The 15,643-nt window shown below is 41.0% G+C and overlaps 1 protein-coding gene across 1 annotated transcript in view; it reads right to left on the reverse strand.

Moving 5' to 3' along the window:
* The window catches only part of LOC103185424 (WD repeat-containing protein 11), a 47,697-nt gene that overhangs the window by 19,445 nt on the left and 12,609 nt on the right, over nt 1-15,643 (reverse strand). The window contains 9 exon segments of the mRNA XM_042336883.1: nt 1,907-2,013; nt 7,639-7,723; nt 8,496-8,672; nt 9,832-9,941; nt 10,847-11,045; nt 11,621-11,735; nt 12,483-12,648; nt 13,846-14,029; nt 14,779-14,952. Coding sequence (XP_042192817.1) covers nt 1,907-2,013; nt 7,639-7,723; nt 8,496-8,672; nt 9,832-9,941; nt 10,847-11,045; nt 11,621-11,735; nt 12,483-12,648; nt 13,846-14,029; nt 14,779-14,952 — 1,317 coding nt within the window.

Here is a 15,643-nt window from a genome sequence, read left to right on the forward strand (position 1 = left end):
TTCACAAGTTATTCAAACCACTGTTCATTTTAATGCTCAGTTCATAAATAACTCAGCGGAATAAAAATAATATACTGCCACATCAGTAACCCTACAATTCAAAACCGGGCTCAACTACAGAAACCACACAAAAAAGCCAGTTTATCTATATCAATTTAGAGAGACACCTATACACAGTGATCCCTAAATTAATCTAATTGGTTGAGAAATTGAGATTATTATACAGCCCAACTCCAGAATGTTAATGTCTCCGCTCTATTACATACAGTAGTATAAAAGCAGAGGTTTACTTTCTATTTATCTTTGCTGCTTAGTAAGTCCTTACTCAGAATTCAGTGGTTTCCATATGGTAAAATATTGTTACTGGCCCTAAATTAAAAAATGTGTATCTCTCAATATATTGCGAAAGCTTATGATAATATTTTAAAGTAAACCTACTTCAGAAAGATGACTATTGTCTTATCTTCTGGGGGCTGCAGCTCCAAATCAGCATAAACTACTGGAATTGTCTAATCTGAGTTGTACGAGAACAACTCGCCCATCACGCAGGGTAGTGTCCCAGAGAGTTCGAGGAATAAGGATGATCTCAAGCAAGTTCCTAAGGCTGCGGATCTACAGTGTATATGTGTTTGGGAGGGGACAGGTTCCTTTGTTTAAGTTAGGGTTTATGATATACTATGGACAGAGTGAAGGGACTTTAATTTGCAGCTTGAGTTATATCTGACAGATAACCTTGATACTTATAGTAAGTAACAAGCGTCCAATTTCCCAAGGCTGACGTCTGTCATCTCAAGGTGCGCAAAAACAAGATGATCCTTTTTTAAAAAAATTAAGCTGCTGCTTACATTTTACAATTGCAGAGGCTGAAAGTCATGACTCGCCACGGTAGAGCAATTCTGCAGCGAGTGAAAGCCTTGCTGAGGCACGATATGTGAACTGATTTCACGGCACACTGAATCCATTGGGCCAATGTGCTGTTCTGATAAAGGCCGGTAGCTCTTGTCTAAATGTTGTGCGCACAATTCTCAATTGCAACAATTAAATGAGTTATAGGACAATAGCAAATTGTATATAGATAATTGTTTGATGTAACTACACCTAACTATAGAAAATACAGTTGCACCTTTATTTTTTTTGCAGAAAATAGAACATTCAAAATAACAATGCGATTTAAGTTGCACCACTGCACCATTTTGTCGACGGAAACAGCTTTAGATTGTAACTGTAATGAGTTCAACACAACATGTACAGGATATCAACAACCAACTGAAGTGGAAATTGACAAACTCGAAGCAAAGGAACTGTCAAAAGGGAAAGGAAACGAAAAGCACAGTTTAAAAATGCTCATCTCCGACCCAAACCATTGGAAATCCATTAAAGCAATGGTAGCTCTGTAAATGTAGCAAGCATTTCATATGCATTGCGCAATGCTCATTCTTTCTGCAAGGCAACAGAGGATACTACATGTCTATTAGAGTAATATTTTATGGATATTAGTTAAAAAGTTTAGACTCATCACTTCAAATACAGTACATTTTAGTTCCACTTCAGGGCCTCACTGCACACTGACTCCCTGAGATCTTACTTTATTTACTAAAATGATCAATGAGATTTCATTTTATTAAAACAATCAATAATGCAGTGAAAGCAGTAGTATATATATGTAGATTTCTATCTGAAAAATGATCACATTCAAAAAGACTTCTCAAATCTATGACTGCTTTTTCAGCGTCCCAGCAGTAGTATCAAGATTCTTCAATAATGTGTAATTCTGTGGTTCAATTTCTCCCTCAAACAACAATTACTTAAACCAATCAATAATTCAAGGAGATGACAATATCTAATTGTTTGCCAACTTGCACAAAAGGAACTTGGCAACATTGGGAACCAGCATATTTCTACTGACCTGTTGGCAGATCAACCAGCTGTAGCTCGTTCCGCACTAACCCCAGATTGTTTGGGGTTGAAGTGGCAAAAGAGAGGAAACTGGTCAGGCTCACCCACTCAATGCCTCTGTACATGGACAATGGAGAGATTCGGTTATTTAACACAAACAGTGGTTTTGCCGACAAAATATACAGTCAATTCACCCTTGCAGTATATTCTGTGAGATATCTCAAAGACATGATAAGGCGCTATATCAAATGCAAGGATTATATTTTTATCATAGTAACGTGTATTGAATAGGGACATCGGAGTTCAGGCCTAGTCAGCAAATCACTACGTTGACTTTACTATGATTATATGATCCATATGTTAAGTGAAAGCACAGCCGTGCTGTCGGCCACGGTGTCCAGAAACTCTGGAACTCCCTGCCTCAACCGCTCCACCCTGCCCTCTTCTTGCCCATTTTCAGGTCACACCTGAAGACCTTCCTCTTCGACTGTGCATGCCGACAGTCACCTCCCCGCTCTTCCTGGCACGCTTTCAAAAGGGAACTGGACAGGTACTTCAAAAGGGAAAATTTGCGAGGATATGGAGGAAGAGAGAGGGAGTGGGAGTGACTGGGTAGCTTTTCCAAAGAGCCGGCACAGGTATGATGGGCCAAACGGCCTCCTTCTATGCTGTAATATTCTCTGATTCTTTAACCTTTAGCTATCCCATAATGGGATCTAAATGACTCTGAATCATGCATTGTGACTCCTTCCAATAACTTGTCACATTTCACGTGAACCACAAGTCTTTCACTCTGATGCCATCTGCCTCTGGAGTGGAATACCAGCAGCTCCATGCAATGGATTTCCAACTCCTGGAAAAAGCCACTGATCGTGATTCAGTCATTAGCAACCCCATCGCTGATCGGCACAATTTAGATCCCAAAAACCATAACTACAGCAAACCACCAAAACCATTAATATAGAAATATGAATAAAAGTTCCAAGGAATTCACCTCTGCATCCAGAAAATGGGTTATATGTTCATTTTATGATTGTCTAGGGATTATTACTTCCTCATTGTGCTCAGGCCTACCATAAAACTGAGCTCATATATCTATGTAAAGTCTCTGACCTATTTTAAAAGAAATGTACTGTCTAAATTACTATTCCTAGACTTGGGCAATAATTTGGGTCTACCACCTCTCATTTAACAAGCTGTTAATTATAGTGAAAGCAGGAAAATGCTGTGCTGGACAAATCTGATGGACGCAATCCATATTAGAAAATAATTTTTGATTTAATGTCATAAATTAAAACGTAAAAACCAAGACAAGACTGATTTTGAGTTTCATTCTCCAGTTTAGCTTCCCCAACAGAGGAACATGTATAATTTACGTATGCTATCTCTGATAACTGCTATAATCTTCAAGAGCTTTTAGATTTTTATGGATCAATATAATGCACTCAGAGGGCTAGAGAAACATCTGTGCATTAGAAAGATTATAAGTGATTAAGCTTTAACAAATTATAAGAAGGATTGCACAGCACAATGTGTATCTTGGAAAATACCAAGAATGGTATTATTAGCACTTGCGAGGACTTGTAATGAAAAGTACTGAATAGTACTCACAAGATTATAAAACAACAACAACAACAACAACAACAAGATTCCATTTATAGAGCGCCTTTCACGTCAGGAGGACGTCCCAAGGCGCTGCACAGTTGGGTCATGACCCGAGCAGGGGGAAATGGTCAGGGTGAGGGGAGGGAAGGGAGGGAGAGAGGAGGGGGAAATGGTCAGGGTGAGGGGAGGGAAGGGAGGGAGCGAGGAGGAGGAAGAGAGTCGAGAGGGGAGCTGAAGGCACGGTCAAAGAGAAAGGTTTTGAGACCGGCCTTGAAGGAGGAAAGGGAGGAAGCGGCGAAGGCACTGGGGGATGGAGTTCCAGAGCCTCGGGGCTGAGAGGCTGAAGGCCCGACCACCGATAGTAGGGCGGTTGGGGCGGGGGACGTGGAGCAGACCGGAGCCAGAGGAACGGAGGGTACGGGCAGGTAGGTAGGGGGATAGTAGGTTGGAGAGGTAGGAGGGAGCAAGGCCGTGAATGGCCTTGTAGGTGAGGATGAGGATCTTGAAATCAATCCTCTGGGGGATGGGGAGCCAGTGGAGGCGAGCGAGGGTGGGAGTGATGTGGTCCCGAAGCCTGGTGCGGGACAGTACACGAGCTGCAGAGTTCTGAATGACCTGCAGCTTGTGGAGGGAGGTGCCGGGAAGGCCGGCGAGGAGAGAGTTCCCATAGTCCAGCCTTGAGGTGACAAAGGCGTGAACCAGGGTTTCAGCAGCGTGAGGGGTGAGGTAGTGCCGTAATCTGGCGATATTCCGGAGGTGATGGAAGGCGGTGCCAGTTGTGGTGCGGATGTGAGGGAGAAAGGACAGCTCAGGGTCGAACAAAACGCCGAGGTTCCTGACTGGCTTTGAGAGGTGGAGAGTGCAGCCTTGGATGCTGATGGTGTCAGCGCCTGAGGTGCGGAGGCGCTGACGTGAGCCAATCAGGAGGGCCTCGGTTTTTCGCACGTTGAGCTGAAGAAAGTTGTCTCTCGTCCAGGACTCGATGTCGGACAGGCAGGCTGTCAGGACATCGGTGGTCGTGGAGTTGAGAGTAGAGGAGGAAAGGTAGAGTTGGGTGTCATCCGCATACATGTGGAAGTTAACCCCATGTTTGCGGATGATGTCACCGAGGGGGAGCATATAGAGGGTGAAGAGGAGGGGACCGAGGACAGAGCCCTGAGGGACACCACATGAGACAGTACGGGGGGTGGAGGAGAAGCCATTCGTTGAGACGAAGTGAAGACGGTGGGAAAGGTAAGAGCTAAACCATTCAAGGACAGTGCCTTGAAGGTTGAGGTGGGAGGACAAGCGGTGGAGTAGGATAGCGTGGTCGACCGTATCGAATGCTGCCGATAGGTCGAGGAGGACGAGGAGACAGAGGGAGCCCTGGTCACAGATAGTCAGGATATCATTGGTGACCTTGACCAGGGCAGTTTCTGTGCTATGAGCAGCACGGAAACCTGACTGAAGGGGTTCAAAAAGAGAATGGGTGGAGAGGAAAGAGCGCAGTTGGGAGGCGACAACTCTTTCCAAGACCTTGGAGAGAAAGGGGAGGTTGGAGATGGGCCGGTAGCTTGATAGCTGCGACGCATCAAGGGAGGGTTTTTTCAGGGTGGGCGTGATGATGGCAGTTTTTAATGGAATGGGGACAGAGCCAGAGGAGAGGGACAGGTTTATGATGTCAGTGATGTGTGGGGCAAGAAAATGGAGCTGGGAGATAAGGAGTGGAGTGGGGATGGGGTCAAGGGAGCAGGTGGTTGGTTTTAGGGATAGGATGAGTTCAGTGACAGAGGGTGGGGAAACGGGTACGAAGGTGTGTAGGGGAGGATGGGTAGGAGTCGGAGTGTGGGAGGGAAGGGGTGGGTGGTTGGTGGAAGTTGGAGGGGAAGTGACCGCGGAGCGGATTCCCTTGATCTTGGATTCAAGGAAATCCAGCATCTCCTCGCAGTGAAGGTTGGAGGAGATGACCTGCGCGGGGTGGCGGGGGGGACGGAGGAGTCGGGATGTGGTGGAAAACAGTAGCCTGGGGTTGTTCTTCGCCTCCAGGATTATCCTGGAGTAGAAGGACGACTTGGCCGAGGCTAGAGTGGAGCGGTAAATTTTGAGGAGGTCCAGCCAGATTTGTCGGTGGACCGTTAAGCCGGATTTGACAAAGGTGCGCTCAGCAGCCCGCACCTGGCATTTCAGTGAGCGGAGGTGGGTGGTGTACCAGGGGGAGGAGCGGGAGTAGGAGACAGTGCGGGAAGTGATGGGGGCAAGAGTATCGAGTGTGGAGGAGAGGATATTGTGGAGGAGGGAGAGAGGAGAAGAGGGGTCGGTGAGGGTTGAAGGCCAGAGGGAGAGGAAACATCCCTATTCTGGAAAATGTACCAAAAGTTAATTGTTCAACTCTTTTTCTAATGTTTAAATGAAACGTATCCTCTACATTGGTTAGAAGGATAATAAAGTCTAGTTCCTTCCCATCACAAACATCACCAGAGTGGCCTTTGCACAAAGGGGTAGGTCTGAAATGCCGTAATAAAATGACAATTCTTATAGGGAAATACCTTTATAACTAGGAGTACGTTTTTATTGGATTTTATTTCCCCAATAGGAAGGGGTCAAATGCAGCAAAATAAAATGTCTAAAGGTTTTGTTCACAAGAACTGCAACTGCAGGTAACCCCACACCTACAGGCAAGTATTCAAGTCCATGTATTCTAAGGTGGAGAGGACAGCGGATAGGAGAGTGGAAAAATTATATGTCAAGGATACAAATAACAAAAAGACAACATCGAAAGTAGATAGATCTAGCATTACTGTTTACTTGGAAATCTTGTTGTTTGCATTTACTCTCCGCATACATTAAAATAATACTTAGAAGAATTACAGATTGGAGAATCTTCTATGGAAAATAAATACATCTAAATACATGCTAAGAAATGCAAGTTAACCTAACAGTTGCCTAGAACAGCATAGCTCCTTGATCTTATGATTGTGTTGAATTATATGTCAATAAGAAATACAGTAATGATAATAACAGCAGATACACTAACAAAGATAGAAATCTATTCGAATGTGTGTGAAGGATTCTTGCAGATGTTATTGTGTTAGATTTGAGAAGCTCAAAGGGCATCTTTTAAATAATAAGTGAACACTTAGCTTAAAAAGTTCTCTAATATACTTAAATTGATGTGCACCCATTTCATGCACGCTTCTTATCAGAATGTTAATTGTGCTCATCTGAAAAAGGATTTTTTTAAAAGAAATCTGAGAAAAAGATTCTCTTTTGAAGATGTTTTCCTCTTTCCTCTCCTCGGAATTTGTTGAAAGGATGAATAATTTTGGACTGGGGGGAGTGCATTCCAGAAGATTTCAGGCTTTGCCCGTCTGTCAAGTGCCTTGACTCAGACTCCAGCTGTACTCTAAAGAGTACAGGAAGGATAAACCAATAAATTAAATGCAAGCAAATAGACTCGCTGGCCTTTGAAAGTGACAGTAGGTTTTTGATCATTAACACTTCACAGCTGTTTTAAAAAGAGATTGCAAACTTGGCGACGGCTTGCAGCAATAACAGTTCATTGAGTACCATGTGAATATTATTAAAAACGATCATTTCAGATTTTTCTTATTCCTGGAAAGCTTCACTGAAGTATTAGTGATTAGAGGCAGCTTCTCTGCGTCAAAGCAGGTGTTACATTAAACAATGAAACTTCAGCTGTCCTTGCCGAGTAATTATATGGGTGAATAAATGTCGGTTTGTTTGAAATCTGGAGGATATTTCATGCTGTAAAGCTTCTGATGGTATTTTGATGTGCAACTTTATCAGTAATAACAAATTGAATGTGGCCGTATATACGTTTACCCAAGACAACAGTAATGAGAAAGGGGAGCAAAAACAAGTTCACCTTCCAAAAACATTTGTCCAATGGGATCAACTTCTTAATAATCCAATTTAAATTGCCCAATCTAACAAGCAGCTCACTTATATTGAACTTAATGACACTTTAAATTACTTCCTTCCCTTCCGTACTTCTTTTGATGATGCCTGTGCTGGTGCAATGAACGGAATGAGGTGGGAACAGAGTGAGGCCCCCACAACAGGAATTTGGTGAGAGTGGGAATTCCTTGCTTACTAATAGACATGTAAATATGCTAGCGACACTACAATAACTCTTACTTCACTTCGCAGGAATGAATGCTTAGCTCCTTGTGCAACAATCCGCTGGTGAGATGGTAAACCAATATAGATCCATTGCTGGTGCCTGAAACGGACATTTTATATACCCATCAGACTTTAAATAAACTCATGGTTAGATTCATATCAAAGAAACTATCCATTATCAATTTGGTCATAAATCTTTTTTGCTTTGTTTGCAAAAGTATTTGCTTGTCAACTAACTCAACATAGGAGCAGTGATTAATTCCAGTGAAATAATGATCTGCACACTGTTATTTAACATTGGTATACGAGTAACAATACCTAAGCCCCATGTGCCCACACATCACTACTCTTCACAGCAGAATTGGCTTTCATTTTTACAGTAAGGCCAAGGGAGCTCATTAAAATCTAACTGCACTTAAGATAACTTTTTTTTCCAAACCAAGTAAAGATTAAATAAAGCTCCAGGGAAAAGGGGTATGAAAATGAACACTCGCATAATGGAAATATGAACAAATTGGGACTTCAGTGAATAAGGCATTTTATCAACATAACAATAGGAAAACCTGTATAGTGGAGTGAACGATATTTCTATTATACCATGTGTCAACTAAGTAGCAGCAGTTACAACTGCAATGTGTTAAGGCTCCCAGATGACACAAGATTCCTGTGCGTGGGAGACAACACTGTTTATGAAGCTTATTTGCACAAACACAGCTCTTTCTTCAACTCAATCTCCCTCTTCCCCCCTTTTCTGATGAAGAAATAATTACGGATGAACATAAACGAAACCCTTGTATATTACGGCATTTGCTCAGTCTTTCCAGTTAATCTTGAGAAAACAGAGTGCTCACCCTACATCTTCAAGTACTCACCCACACACAACAGAGACTGATAGTGTTTTATGTTTTTGGTGGTGAGAGGTGGGCACATTCGTATGACAAAGGGAGGCAGTGGGAGTCCTGACAAAAAGCCGGTAAGCAAGAACTTCAATTGCACTTCTTGTTGGTCGCAAACCTTAGATTGCTCTTCACCAGCCGCCATGCTTTGTCCTATATTCATGAAACAACACAGCAAGCAACAAAACAAATTATTTTACCCTGGCATAGATTATTGGTGAAGCCCCATTTGAATTACTTTTGTGCATCACACCTTTAAAAAGACACAAGTGTTCAGAGAACAGAAACAAGTATGGTTTGAGAGTCAAAGTTAGGAAGAAAACCTCGTAGAACATGACCTTGCTTTCACTGGAGTATGGAGGAATGAGAGGGAGCATAAGCCCAAATTCTGAGAGATATGAATAAAACAAATGTAGCAATTATTTTTATTTGGATTGCCAAATAGAACTGGAGAAACATAAGCATAATCTAACCTATTTCCTTATCAGATATAGGCTCACAATACAGAATTGTCTGTTAATTGGGAGGCTTACTCAGAGATGTCAGAGGGTGAGAGTGGGAAGTAGAAAGTGGCAGTAAGGGTTTTTTTTTCCTTCGAGTATGTGACAAAGGCACTTTTCTGGGGAAGAATCAATTATTTGGCAGTGGATGCTGACTTGCACAACCACCTACAGAATCACTTGCTGTCAAGTCTCATCGCTAATGCCAATTCAGGACTGAGCATGGAAAGAAATGAGAAGGCACAGGGAAGGAAAAAAAGATAAAAAGAGGTCTTCGTTCCTTAACTACAATGTGCATTTATACAGCGCTCTTCACGTGGGCTAGAGTCCTGGATCGCTTGCCAGTGGCGGAGTCCGACACCGAGCCTGAGTGAAAGGGAGGGAGGAGGTGACCGTAAGCACAATCAAAAAGGAAGGTCTTTGGGCGGGATTTGAAAGTGGGGAGGGAGGCGGAAGGATTGAGGGAGAGAGTTCAGAGTTTCGGGGAGTAGTGGCTGAAGGCACGGCCACTGATGGTAGAGCGGAGGGGATGAGGGACAAACAGGAGGCTGGAGCCAGCCGAGCAGAGGCAGCGCGTGGTAGCAGATCAGATAGGTAGGGAGTTGCGAGGGCATGTAAGGATTTGAAAACGAGTGAAATGACCTTAAACGAAAAAATAAATTTATATCAAACTTACATCTCCTCCCTTTTAAATGTTCAATAGTGCATGAAGCAATTCGAGGATTATTATTATTAAATGTAGGTAGACTGCCCCCTTTGGTGTATGTCACAGAAGTGCAAGAACTTTAGGGACACATTGCAGAGTTAGTTACCTATCATGGAATCCAAGGAGAGATCTGGCAGCTTTTTTTGATGGATGTCCACAGGAATACCGCAAAATGCGACAGGACGGTACAAAGGGGAGGCAGTGGAACCTGAGTGACTGTTACAACAAAGCAGCAAGTAAACAGTCTAAATGGAAATAAAAATATCAAAGCACACCAAAGAGATCCCTGTTTATCAATTATTCTCCACGTGGAACTGCAATTGGATTAGCCCCAAAACATAGCAAACTAACACAAGGCTCACATGAAACATATAATTCCATACTAATTTACAAAACGAAACAAGTTAAAACACTCATTCTACTATTCTTAAAAAAAAGTGCAAGAATGGTGGAGAGAGGATGGAGGATTAGATGGATTTATGTATTATCCCTTTGCCTGTGTTATGGTGGGTTCAAGTCACAGCCAGACTGATAGGTCTTCTCCCGCTTTTGCAATGGAGTTCAGGCAGATTCAACCCAGCTCGGAATCCACAGGACAAATCTACCCACATGAGTTAGTAATCTTATTCACAGTGGTGTAAAATTATGTACAGTGATTGTAGAATAATCCGCCAGTTAATTTACAATTCTGGTTCCAACCTTTTATAGAGGTGTACAAGATGCTAAAATGGGATTGAGAAACTAAACCTAGAATAATAAGCCAAAGCAGCAGACCAAGAGGGCACAGGTTCAAACTGTGAAAGGCAATTTTAGAAGAGACGAGAAAACATTTATTTTCACACAAACCCATCCATAGCAAGAACAGGTTACCAGGAAGAAAGCTACAGGCCACAATTCTGTACTCAGTTAAGAAGTCGATACTGTAACGGGAAAGCAGCAAAGTGGGAAATCTGAAAGGAATAGATTAAATTGTACATAAGGGTATTCTCCATCTATATCCATTATGATCTGAATGGGATTAGCCAAAGTTGGCAATAATCTTTCACCAAACACACAATAAGTAAAAGCTGCAGCTGCTGCATTCTCTCCTACAGAATCAACAACCACGAAGACCTCATTACCTGTAGGTAGTACTTTGCCAGAGCTGGTTAGATGTTAGCTCCCACATCATCACTCTGCCATCGCTTACAATCAGAGCTGCGGAATTCTCATTGACCGGGCAGCACACCATACCAAAAGGACGCACTGTTTTAGTGATTCTGATTGCATCACACTGACAGCGAAGGTCATAGGTTAGCTCCTGAACTGGCTGATCCGGATCTAAAACAATTAGACAAATGGCATATTAATCAAAAGCTTAAAAAAAATACAACTAAACTGTGCCCGGTAGGAATTAACTATTTCTCTTGAGTTTTAACTATTGCACTATTATATTTGCTGCTAAACAAAAATAAAGAATATACAGGGTGACCAAAAAGTCGTAATACCATCACAATGTCTAATAAGTCTTAAAGAAATTATGATTTTTTTTTAGACAATAGGATATCATGACGTTTTGGTCACCCTGTGTGTGTGATTTTGTGATATCTATAAGATCTCAAGATACTGTGATCTTGGTTATGCTCATGAAAGATCCCGAGAGCGAATTAGGACTATAAAAGTGAAATGCTTGTCTGGCAAGAGAGAGAGAGGGGGGAAAGAAAGAATAATAAAGCCATGATTGCAAAAAACAAAACCTTGTGTAAAGTCTTGTGCCCAGTTTACAAGAACAGATTTTTTTAAACTCACAACAAAATATTGTTTCAGCAAAATTCAGTGAGAAATACTGATAATTTCAGAAAAATCTAATATATAAATATATTAAAAAAAACTTTTAATGAAATTTGCACGCTCACCTGGTTCCTCACTAGGGAGAGCCAACAAATTGCAATTCGATCGGCGGACTCTCAATGTTATGCAGCCGTTTTCGTGAAGACAAAACAAAGCATCTCGCTGACGGCAAGGAATTACCTAGTACGGAGGAAGGCGGGGTGGGGGGGGGAGAAAATAAAAAATTCACGCAGGCTTCACTGGTACCTATTTCTGAATGATGCCATACTGAAAAATTAATAGTATAATGTAGCTCGGGATGTGACGGGATTTTATATATATAACATGAAATAAAATGTAGCAATCTCCAATGAACAGATTTCAAAGTAAAGCTTTGTTTTGATGGATTGTTAATAATAAAGCTAATTTCAACAGTTAAGATTTTTCCTCTGAGATTGATGGAAATCAACAATTTTATTGGTACCCGAAATATTCATCACCTTCCCTTGCAGAAGTACGAAAGGCATCATCATTGCAGTTGTGCTAGAATCAAAATGTAATGGCAGCAACCGAGATTCAAATGGCAATGTGCAGTGAATGCCTCTTTTCTTTTTATATAGACATTTTCAAACTCTACAAATTTGAACTTCAAATATCAGATATAGTTGAAAAGCTGAACCAGACGCCACTTATTATCTTTGGAAAACATACCATTCCATTGAAAGAGCAGCCCCTAATTGATCATAAAAATCTATTTTCTAAATACAAGAACTAAAATGCAGAGGAATACTATAATTTAGTAAAAGGACCCTTTTTTTAAGCGCTTATGACAGTAAGTTATGCTGCTAAATTGAATAAATAACAATCAGACTTAGCTCCATAATTATAGTAAACAGATTAATTGGCTTATGAATGCACCAGTATTAGCAGAAGGAAGCACATATTTACCTGTAGGAAAGGAACTCCTGTTCGTTCAATTGCCACTATTCCTACGGTTTGGTTTACCTCCAAATCGAGGATCAAGATTTCTCTGGGGTATAGAAGCAGCATATGGTTCCTCTTGGAAGCCAGATATGACAACTGCAGGCAGTCGTTCAGTGTCACAGAATCTGCACTATAACAATTTGGCAAAGAACGAAAAGCTTGAAAAATCCTTTATCACGTGAACATTTTATTTAGTTAGTTAAAAGAACTAACATAGTGCACAATCTTCCCACGGGTGACTGCTATCCTCAGCACAATCGGCAACATGTATATGTATAAGTGGATACGTGAAAGGAGGTTAAACATGCATAATTCAGTCCACAAAAGTGCACTGAGAAGGCCAAAAAATGTCAGTGTATCTTCTTATGCTTGCTATGAGATTAAACATTTAACAACAGTGAGAAGCTCCATTGTGGGTCTCAAACCTCTCACTGATGCAATACAACTGCAGCCACACACTCGAGCGTAAGCACATCAAGTTCTGTCAGCTTTACATGTCCCACAGTTATATAATTTTTTTTCTAAATAACACAATACTTAACACTGCTGGTGTTTGTTGTCAAAACACACTGCACAAATGCAGCATTAAATAAAAACATATAAAGCTGATGGGAGTTCAGTGGGCAGAGACAGAATATTAATATTTTGCAGATTATACAAATTCTGCAAATGCACAATTCCATTTAATTTATGATCCATGATGCAATCTAAAATATTATCAGACCTGTATCCCAGTCTGAAAAGCTACAAGTACAGCCTTTATAATTACAACAGAACTTAATAATAGGAGGGTTTACGAATGAGAGAAAGTTTAACGTGTAAATATGGTCTTTAATAAAATTAGAAATGAAGAAATTGAAAACATTTTCCCCTTTTTCCAGTGCCTAGGGACATCCTCTCAACGTGAAGAATACTATACAAACGTAATTTGTTGTTGTTGTTTTTGTCCTAGCAATAAACAGAAAAGGGAACAAAAAACAAGAGGGAAATGTACCCACTTTTTCACATGGAGCATGTGTGATAAAATATTGAAACAGAGTGCCAGAAAAATTTTATTTTCAAACCTGCATTCAGGTGAGAAAAAGATTGCAAATATGAAGTTGCAGACAAAAACCTTTCAGCACTTCAGACTGGCCTAAATTTGAACTCCGTTCCCAGAGGAGAGCGTTCAAATCCACTAACAATCCAGTCTGACTCGGAAGCCTCGTGCAAAGATTCCAGTAGCATCTCAAACTGGAAAAGAATTTACAGTGGGAAAACATTTCGCTTCAGTGCAGGCAAAAATGTTCACAAAAAAATAGCACAGGATCTTTAAAATGCAACTTACTTGGGCTTTTCATTAGTGATGAGTATTTTGACTTTATTTAAGGCTTTCTTGGCACCAGTTGCTGCTGGTTTTGTGTGGGCCGGGCTCGAGTGAGGACTGGATATGTAAACCTTCTTTCCTGAGCTGCTAGGAGCTTTGGAAGGTGAAAAATCTGAGACGAACACTATCCCCTCACTGGTCAACACTAAAATAGAGACAAAAGAAAACATTTCTGATCATCGCTTATATAATAGTTGCACAATATTCATAAAACTATATTTTTCCCCCATTCTCCAATAATTTGTATTCCCATACAAGACTCCAGCAAAAGGAAAAGACAAATTGCTTTAAGACCTCAGCTAACAATATTCTCCAGCTAGCAAGCAGGAGGAATTCAAAAAATGACTGGGGAACTGGATAATTGATTTTTCTTCCCTGTTCAGTGTCTCCTGGTGGGCAACCTCCTTGGTGTAATAATTACAACAGTAAATCCATGTTTTACTTTTTCTAGCACAGCAAGACAGAACACTCATCACATTGTGCCGACTAGTCATGTTCCTTTATCCAACACTGAACACAGATATTGCGTAAAATTCTTCCAACACTTCATCATCCAGACCTTGTGCACTCGGGTTCAATCTACCACATTCTAGTAACTGAACATGTCTAAGTTGTAACAGAATTAATTTCTCAAACAATTAGGAACTGCAATGGGAGAACGGTAATATTGATATCAAAAATGAGATCAAATGATTTGGAGAGCCTTTTTGTTTCATCCAAAACTCTTATAATCAAAAGATGCATTAAAAACATCAAACGATGAAGATACTTCTAAACACCCGATGTTTCTTTTTAAGAGTAAAACATGGATGAAATATGTAGAATAATGAGTATTGCACATCAGTAAATTGAATTGTTATATACAATTTAATGATAAGGGGAAAAGTAACTTACACGCTAGATTTGATAGTTCAAAGGGATCAAATGAAAATGAGAGAATATTTTCTGCATAGCTTTTCTTCCACAGTTTTGTACCAGTATCTGCATTCCAAAGGACAATGTAGTTCGGTGGATGAACAGCTAACAGAAGGTCCCGTGAGGCATCCTGATTCCACAGCCATTCCATATCTATCAGTGAAAAGTAGAAAATATGAACAAGGTTTTCTTTAGGATTGAGAACAGAAGTACAGATGATGACCACCATAACATACAAAATTCATCTAGGAGTGTGATTAGCACAGCAATATCACTCTGGGGAGTGATTAGTACAGCAAGTTAGTGTAACGTCACCTCAATTCTAGGACTTGAGATCAAATCACTCGACTAGCTGCTCAGATCAGTCCATCAGTACTGAATGTAAGGGTGACAGACAAACATAAGTAAAACCCACAGCACAAAAGTGATATACATTTGACACTTTCATGCAGACAGGCAATGGGGGGGTAGGGGGCAGAGGAAGAGATCCTCTTTCTGGACTGGAATTTAAATGTATTGTTGAGTTGATCTTTAGTATTCAATTGGCCCATTCTTTGACTGCCTCGGTGCTTGACATTGGCACTGGCTGCTAAAATTAGCTTAGTGTGCCACTTCCCTCACTCAATGAAAACACTTATGTGAAGAGGGAGTATATGGGTAAGAAACATACACACCAGTGACAATATACACTGGGAATGCCTTCAATGTTTTCAACACGTGATGTGGTTTCAACCAATTATTTTGTTCAGCCAGGCAGAAGCAGATGAGAGCTCTCTACTCGTGCCCTGACCTCAGGCAGTGGCTCTTGAAAACTGGAGAGAACAGAAAACTGGTGCTTGTTATG

The sequence above is a fragment of the Callorhinchus milii genome, unplaced genomic scaffold (genome assembly GCF_018977255.1).
Source record: "Callorhinchus milii isolate IMCB2004 unplaced genomic scaffold, IMCB_Cmil_1.0 Scaffold7, whole genome shotgun sequence".
NCBI lineage: Eukaryota > Metazoa > Chordata > Chondrichthyes > Chimaeriformes > Callorhinchidae > Callorhinchus > Callorhinchus milii.